The sequence below is a fragment of the Alosa pseudoharengus genome, unplaced genomic scaffold (genome assembly GCF_046254945.1).
Source record: "Alosa pseudoharengus isolate Yale_2024_CS ecotype anadromous, Long Island Sound unplaced genomic scaffold, YU_APseudo_1.1 YU_APseudo_1.1_scf_19, whole genome shotgun sequence".
NCBI classification, from domain to species: domain Eukaryota; kingdom Metazoa; phylum Chordata; class Actinopteri; order Clupeiformes; family Clupeidae; genus Alosa; species Alosa pseudoharengus.
The window spans coordinates 8,294,490-8,303,208 of NW_027468657.1; the positions used below are offsets into that span (position 1 = coordinate 8,294,490).

At 46.4% G+C, this 8,719-nt stretch overlaps 1 protein-coding gene across 2 annotated transcripts in view; it reads left to right on the forward strand.

Annotated features, from left to right (window-relative positions):
• pcdh19 (protocadherin 19) overlaps positions 1-8,719 on the forward strand; it is a 62,463-nt gene that overhangs the window by 33,021 nt on the left and 20,723 nt on the right. For both annotated transcript variants that reach the window (XM_076291612.1, XM_076291613.1), the window contains exons 3-4: positions 3,155-3,213; positions 5,225-5,397. In XM_076291612.1, coding sequence (XP_076147727.1) covers positions 3,155-3,213; positions 5,225-5,397 — 232 coding nt within the window. The remainder of the gene's footprint in view (positions 1-3,154; positions 3,214-5,224; positions 5,398-8,719) is intronic.

Genomic DNA, 8,719 nt, shown 5'->3' on the forward strand with positions numbered 1-8,719 from the left:
TAGTGTTATAGTGGAGTTAATGTCACAGTTCTCAGTGCTAGGCGACATGGCTTTTTGATGCTAACCTGTCAAAATCACAATATTTTTTCCCGGGTCTGAGTTGACATTAGCAGCAGCAGCACGATTTTCAGCACAAGCTCGGGTTGCTAGGCAAATTAAACTATGTAAGAAGCTTTGACAAGGTTGGTCCCTAGTGAAGGACAACTATGTCATCTATCAAAACGTCGCCAAAAGGGAAAGAGAGAGAAATTGCAGCGCCGAGAGGCCCCTACTCTCACACACACTCACACATACCTCTGTGCCTGGGAGGACTGTAAGGAGTAAGACAGGAAACAGTGGCATTCACAGCACAGGCTTAGTGCTTCAGTCCTCACACAGCACAGATGGAAGGTAGGTGGTATTAAATATCTCAAATATAATATACAACACACACCCCCTCATGAGAGACCATGTAAATGTACAACCAGCCTTCTAGGGCAATTAGGGGCAGCAGCGGTGGCTCGTGTGTGGTTCGGGGGGTAGCAAGGGGTTGTGTTTGTAGGGGACCATATTTGTATACTGTCTTTTTAACGAAGTCCCCCCACCCCTTGTTTTTTCTCCCCACGCCGAGTTCATTAGTCTCCATCACTGGGTGCCCCTGTAGCCGAGGCGGAGAGCCTCCGTAATGAGTCCACTCAGGGACCAAAGTGGAGCACAGGTGGCATGTTCAACCCACAGAAAAAAGAAATGAAAGACGAGCAGAGAGGAGGAAGGGAAAAAAAACGTGAAATATATATTTATATATCACGTGCTCTACCCCCATGCGCAGGCTGCTGCAATAATTGCCTATGCCAATTACTTTGATATTAATGGACTCAAGCCGGACAGTTACAAAGGGAGAGACAAGTTACCTTGTGAGTCATGGGTAGAACAAACAGTCCATGCTCTAAATTAAGGTTCGCTAATACAATGTTAATTAAAATGGCTTTTTACAAATTATCTCCCTGATAACAATGAGTTAAGGTTTAATTAGTAGTGCTACAAAAAGGTATGGTGTTCACTGGACCCTTCATGGGGTCTAGATTGCGTCGTGCGAAACACACAAATCTCAATCAGCGGTCTGCGTTGCCATCGTTGGTAATTAAAATATTATCTTGCTGTTGGGGCTTAATTGCAAAAGAGGGAAGGTAACACCATACATGGTGTTTCACTTGTAGGTCACGCTAGATGTTCCGACTCCCAGAAGTGAACTAGTTTTGAGCTTGACTATTTGTTGCAGTCCTCAAATAATAATAAGGAGATGGAACAATAAAATATGTCCAGGAAGTGTTAATTCAGCATGGCTTGTGTTGACGCCTGAAGTAATGGAGCACCAAAACCAAAGGCTGCGCTCCACTCATTTTCGTTGCCTTCATTAACAGTCTGTCACATTTTCTAAAGACCATAACAGGTCAATGGTAATTACTTGTTTCGCGGATGAAAACAAAAGAACAGTGTGTCAACTCGATAGTGTGATGCATTCTCTCTCTGTCTCTCTCTCTCTCTCTCTGTCTCTCCCTCTCTCTCTCTCTCTCTCTCTCTCTCTCCCTCTCTCTCTCTCTCTCTCTCTCTCTCTCTCTCTCTCTCAGATCTGAGGGATGAAATCTCTGATTAATTCACCCCACCTGCGCTCACCTCATGTTTTTAATTGTGTGTGTACGCTCGCAGAGGTTGCACTGTGGAGAATACAAACCTGCTCCCCATTAACAGGGGATGAAAGGGGGAGCAGTTGTGTTTGTTTGTTTGTGTGTGTTTGTTTGTTTGTGTGTGTGTGTGTAGGGGTGTGTGTGTATGTGTGTGTGTGTAGGGGTGTGTGTGTATGTGTGTAGGGGTGTGTGTCAAATAAAATGCCCATCCGTGTTTGCAAACTGAGGGACAGCCGTGTCTTGTGACATCCATATAGATAAATGAAATCATCATACCTTGACCTTTAGTTTCAGCGCCTCTTCTGTTTGAGTCATATCATTATGTTATTATGATGGGTAGACCTCACCCCAAGAGGCCATTCTCTTGTGTGTTTCATCATGTCTGGAAATTGGGTAAAGTGGAACTCTTCTGAGGACATGGTGCTTTTTTTTCTCAGGAGGAGAGCGCCTACAGCTTATCAGAATTCAGAGTGAGACTAGCATCCACTGTTTATCTCTTATTCTGTGTGACTGGTGGAATGGGGGTGTGTCTTTGTTTACTGAACATCCACCCCTGCTTCCATGTTCTTCCGTGGCTAATTGGCTGAATGTGTTTAGATGTATAGCAGGCATATGCGCTGCAAATAGCCGCCGTGCTAATATTTGATTACAGTAATTAGTTATTTTGACCACTGTGGGCCCTCTCTACCCTATTGCTCACCAGGAACAAACAAAAAATCCCATGAAGGCAGGAAAAATGTTGACGGGTGAGAGATGCCTTTGAACTCCCATCTTCCATGTGGGTCAGATAACCGTCATATGCATATTCTACCAGCCTTTTTATCTGCACTTGCAAAAGTTAAAAATCCCCTGGCATGCTGTTAGTTTCTTCCCTCTTAATTTTTTTTTTAATATTTATATATTAATATCCTCTTTAAAATGGTGCGAAAAATACTTCATTAAAAAAACAGCAAAGGTTTTTTTTTTCCTTGTTCCTATCTCACGCTTTCCTCTCCTTTCCTCTCTCTGTCTTCTCTCTCTCTCTCTCTCTCTCTCTCTCTCTCTCTCTCTCTCTCTCTTACTCCTTTTTTATCGCCTGATGCGTGGTCTTCCCTAATGGCTCCATTTTGAAAACTGGCCCGAGTAAATATGGAGGGGGGGGGGGGGGGGCAGGGGGCAGGGGGAGGGGGAGGGGGAGGGGGGCAGGGGGAGGATGAGGAGGATGGGATGAAGGTGTAGTGTGGCGGTTCACTATGCCACTCTGCACAGAGCTGGCTAGGTCTGCTTTGAAAGAGAATAGATTCTGCCTTTGAAAGCTGAGGCAGCTCACCGGGGCCTTTGTGTAAAATAACATTTCAATTGAAAGGCAATTACTGGTAACATTATTTTGGTCCCTATGTAATTAAATGTATCTCTGTTTTTTCTCCTCCTTTCTCTCTCTCTCCCTTCATCCCCCCTCCCTCCCCCTACCCCTCTTTCCTTTACTCTCTTCTACTCTATCTTTTCTACAGACCGAGAATTATTCCATCGACACCAGTTATGTAAACAGCAGAGCACATCTGATTAAAAGGTATGTCTAGCATTTCTGTGCATATTCACAATTAAATGTTCAGGTGGTAGTCATGTAAAACCTGCATGTCAATGTTTCTTGCCACCTTCCTCTGCAGTTAGTATCTACAGGAGTTCAGTCTCTCCTTTAAATTTTCTATGAAATAATTCATTCAATATTTTAAAACATTTGACCCCCTTCATTTGGAAAACGATTAATAATTCCATGTCATCTCGATCATGGTACTACTTAGACTGTTAGTTAATACCAAAGACATGCAGCCCAAATTGGCATGCAACAGCGCACACATGTCAAAAGAAAGTAGAGTGGGAATCTGACAAAAATGTGAGGAATGTTTCCAAATGTGTGAAGACATCTTTGTGAGTATATCAGTTAAGACCCCCAAATATGTGAAGACATCTTTGTGAGTATATCAGTTAAGACCCCCAAATATGTGAAGATAGCTTTGTGAGTTTATCAGTTAAGACCCCCATTTTCTAAGTGGAAGCGACAGGCTTACCAGTGGAGGGTCTCTTTGAGACTTTGGAGGATTGAGTCGCATTCCTGGCTTAACCTGACGCAGGGTTTCGTTTAGGATGGGGTGAAGACAGCTTCAATAACCCCTCTCTTCCCAACCCCCTTAACACACACACACCCCACCCCTTGAGAAAAGCCAAGGGTGCTTTGAGTCTGAGCTCTGCCCCAAGACCAGTAATTTGCGTCTTACCTGGAGCTTAGGACAGAACAATCCCTGTTCTCCCTCTTCTTTGAGCATGCATTTTTTTTTTCTCTGAGGGGGCCATTATGCCAATTTCCCCTCTGAAAAGCGTCCCTGTATTTATACTAAACAAAGGGCATTCTTGTGGCGGCTGGGCCTGAGCACGACAAAGAAATCCCCTCAGGAGCTCCTGTGCCTGTGGTCCGGGACAGGTGCAATTATGCTGATAACATCAGAGAGCCACCGTGGCCGCCAGGGCCCAGCCTGCCTGCATGCCCCCCCCCCTGCCTCCCTACTGCAGTCTGGGCCCAGCCTCCCTGCATGCCCCCCCTGCCTCCCTACTGCAGTCTGGATGGTGGGTGGAGGGGTGGCTGGAGGTGCCCCGTCTCCACCTGCAGAGTGGCAAAGGAGAGACGCACTTCTGCCCCATCCTCCATGTGGTAGTCGCAGGAAGCCTCCCCCCCCCCCCCCCTCTAAAAAAAAGAGGTGATGCCAAAGTCACCGCGAAACACGGTGTCCTTTTGGTTTGTCACTCGCCACCGTCACCTACAGCAGAGAGACAAGTGAAGAAATAGAATGTGAGGTATAAAACATGATGTGACACAGTTTAGCCTCAGTCTGGTAGTTCTTTGTGGGGGTCATGACTAATGTCCAGGCCTGGAGAGGAGAGAGCTAGCTTCTGTCTCTAAGCTACAGGTTTCATCGTACAGTTTCCTGCAAATCAATGGCCGCGCTGCTGTCATTCATCTTTTTTTTTTCTTTTTTAAAAAGAGCAGCAGTTTTCTGAGTCGGTAATAGATCTAAAATAGAGGTTCCTCCGCTCTTTACCTGCAGCCTTGCAGGAGCGCACATTGTGAAATGGATCCCGACACCTGACCCCGGGTTGATCAATAGCAAAGTAAACAAATGACATCAGCAGTGGAGACTTTTTTTCTTTCTTTCTTCTAATTTCTAGTAAAAAAAAAAAATTCCAAGGACTTTGCTACAATTTCTCTAGAAATCACACACTGCAGAGCTCAGGGAGGGTAGTAACGCAACAAGGAATAGAGAGAGAAGGAATGAAAGAGGGATGGAAGGGGAAAGAAAGGAATAGAGAGAGAAGGAATGAAAGAGGGATGGAAGGGGAAAGAAAGGAAGAGAGAGAGAAGGAATGAAAGAGGGATGGAAGGGGAAAGAAAGAAAGAGAGAGAGAAGGAATGAAAGAGGGATGGAAGGGGAAAGAAAGAAAGAGAGAGAGAGGGTGAGCACCTGATAGAATTTGATGTGACAGGAAATCACTTCCACCTCCAACCCTGTCTCTTTTCTCGCCCACAGCACATCGACGTTCAAAGACATGGAGGGCAACAGCCTCAAGGACAGTGGTCACGAGGAGAGTGACCAGACCGACAGCGAGCATGACGTCCAGCGAGGCCACTACCACGACACGGCCGTCAACGACGTCCTAAACATGACCGTGCAGCCAAACGGCGGCCAGCTACAAGACCAAGGTAAGCAAAACCCCCCTTCCTCATCCTCCTCCTCCTCTTCCCCCTCCTCTTTTTCCGTGTCTGCATGAGCCTCGGAAAAACCAGCCCTGTGATCTGTCCGATACTGTGGCCAGTTCGCTGATTCAACACCGGGTTCCGCTTTAGCCGTACTCACACCTCTGTGTCTTTTCACACTTTGATGTGCCCTGGCTAATGCGGAGAGATCTGGCTTACTCCAGTTCCCCTTTGATTCGGGGCTCACTAACATTATCGACTGGCAGCCGGCCGGCCTCCGCCATGTCTGTCTGCCCCGGTAACTGTGGCACGCAGCCCTCGCCAGAGTCGCCTCAACAGCGGCAATTAGGCAAACAAAGGTGGAAGGTGGGCCGATTTGCATACTGCGATGACTCCCTCATGCATTATTCACAGCCGATCACTTAGTTGGGGAATTAATGTTGATGTTTCTTTTTTCGGAAGCCCCTTTTAAAAAAGACATCGGATTCGCTGGCAGGAGCCAGTAGAGAGAGGTGTGCGTGTTTGTGTGTGTGTGTGTGTGTGTGTGTGTGTGTGTGTGTGTATGTATGTGTGTGTGTGTGTGTGTGGTCTCTCAATATCTATTTGGTTTGTTTTTGTTTGGGGCTGGTTGCATTGAGGCTGCCCAAATGATGTCATGCTGAATATATTGAGTCAAGAAGAGCCAAGGGCTTTAGAATGGCTGGATTGAACCTATTCCCTCCTATGGCATCTGAAACAATGGCTTCTGCAGCAGAAATAGCTACATCTAAATAAGAAGAAATTGGACATAAAATATAGTTAATCCTCATGATTAACTCAACAGCCGTTGAATTAAATAGCCATTTATGTACTGTTTTAATTAAAAATCTCAACTTAGGGGAAAAAGGACAGACACATTTAGGGAACGAAATAGCAATCTTTTTTTGGGAAGTGGAAGCAGGCTTGGTCTGTGCTGCACGGGTTTAATCAATCATGGTGAGCTTGGGTTCATGATTTCTGTAGCTTTTAGCTTATCTGACTTATTTTACTGTGCGTTGAGACCCTGCCGAGAGGGAGTAGAAAAAGTCTAATGAGAGAGGCACCAGGCAAAAGAAATCACACTCTTGTGAGAAATGTGCTAACAGCTTCGAAATTATTCATCAGACAAGGACTCGTTTTTTTCCCCGGGCATGTCCCAAACCATACAGAATTGGCAGGAGAACCAATTAGCCTCTCGTTGGAGGCTCCCGCATGTCCCTCTGTGGCAACCTGACTTGGCTAATTAACTAGTCACCATTTTCCTTCTGAGGAATCATAGGATAGATGGATACCTGACAGTGGAGATCCCAGGTGACCCAGGAGCCATCTTCTGCGCTAAACCAGGCACTGGAGCCTCCTTCCCTCCAGAAACGGCACATCTTTTTGATTTGGAATATATCATCCAAAATGGCTGGCTTCTTGAGTGGAGAAGCAAGTGCTCCTCTCAGGGACCGTGCACTGTTATGAGGATCTTTTAGCGGTTGGAAAGTGCTGCCACAGCTGCCTTAACTGTGGGGGACACTAATGAACGATGATTAGCGACTTTGTGACTTTTGCTCCGACTGTATAATCTCTCGAGCAGAGAAGAAATACCAGCGTCTGTGAAATACGGACTGACAGGACTATTCAGTGCTGGCCAATCGCTGGACACAATGAGAGAGGGGGAGAGAGATGGTGGTAGGGGGGGATGGACGACAAAAAATATCGTGGAGAATGACTGCAGCCTTCCCTGCACAGCTTCCCGTCATTAGCTCGCTATATAAGGAGCTGTTTTTCAGTTATCCAATGAGAGCAGCCCACTCAGACAACACACACAGAGAGAAAAAAAAAAAAAGCAGTGGGGATGATAAGCGGGGTGAACAATGGCTCCACACACAGTCGGACACTGTTTTTGACCAAATGCCATTAGGCGGTGACAAGCCTCAGATGGTAATAAAATTTGGTGGGCCTCTGATTCATTTTATTGCGCTGTTTTTCAAGTCCCCGCTGCAGCACAGCATCAGGCCCGTATCTCCTAATGGGAGAAAGAGAGAGAAATGTGGAGCGCGGAGAGCAGAGAAAGGGAAATGGCTCCATTTGACTCTGTCGCCACATTGTCCTCCGAGGAGCCCTAGTGTCCACGTTACAGGCTCCTCCATAATGAGGCATGTTAATAATTATAATATGAATTGACCAGAGGCCTGTTCACGTGCAGAAATGTAATGACACGGCAAATGGAACTGTGCAACCATCGCGCTTGCTCTCAATGGTCTAATTACACATTGAGACGACACGATGGGCTCACCAATCCTGAAGTGGTACGAGTCTGTCTCAGCCTAAGACAAGACCCCTTAGAGCTGTGAGCTGGAAATATTGATGGTGAGGTATTATGGGAGGGCCAATCATCAAGTGTGTACAGTACTGTGATTTGTGAGATGTAAATAAAAGGTGAATACATGTTTCTTATATGCACCAGGAACAAGACATTAAAAAAAAAACATTGAGGAAAAGAGATCTGTTCTTAGGATGGTACACAATCGCATATTATCTGGGGCCAGTGAGTTGACTGTCGTTGAGAGCTTCAGATCTGCTGTTTGGCTCGTGGTGTTGCTAGAAAATCAGCTCACACTGCAGCTGCCGAAGGACACAGATCCTGATGCAGACCCCTTGTACTTAACTTGTTGTTGTTATTTTGCTGAAATGTGCGAGCTGGAAACAAAGAGCAGGCAGGCAGTCAGGCAGGCGAGGAAGGAGGGAGGGAGGGAGGGAGGGAGAGAAGGAAGGAAGGAAGGAAGGAACAGGACAAGGAGAGGGTAGTAATGTACAGGTCCCCCAGGCCCCCTCTGCAGTGCAAATATTTACTATTCTCACAGCGCCACGTCAAGGTGCCGTTCACGCGGGGGAGCGCAGATTTACTGCTGTCGTAAGACGTGCACCCCCCACCACGCACCCCCCTCACACACACACACACACACACACACACACACACACTCACACACACACACACACACACTTCCCTCCTATCCCGAGATGGAGTGTGGGAATCTGCCTCGTGTGGAGGAAAATGGTCACTTGAGAGACTCCATGTTGCCCACAATGGAACGTGCTTTTCCGCTGTCTAATCTATTACCATTGTCCATTTCCTTCCCCTTCGCCTTTTTACTCATAAAAAAAATCTCAATAGCTCAAGAAATCTCAGAGGAGCACGCAAACACAATGCATGTACTGTATGTGAATAGCCCCACATGGCCCCACACCTGTGCATTGAGCAGTGTGCGTTGAGGCGTTTCTTTTTATTTGGTCCGTTTGTTTATTCGCTCGTCTGTGCAGT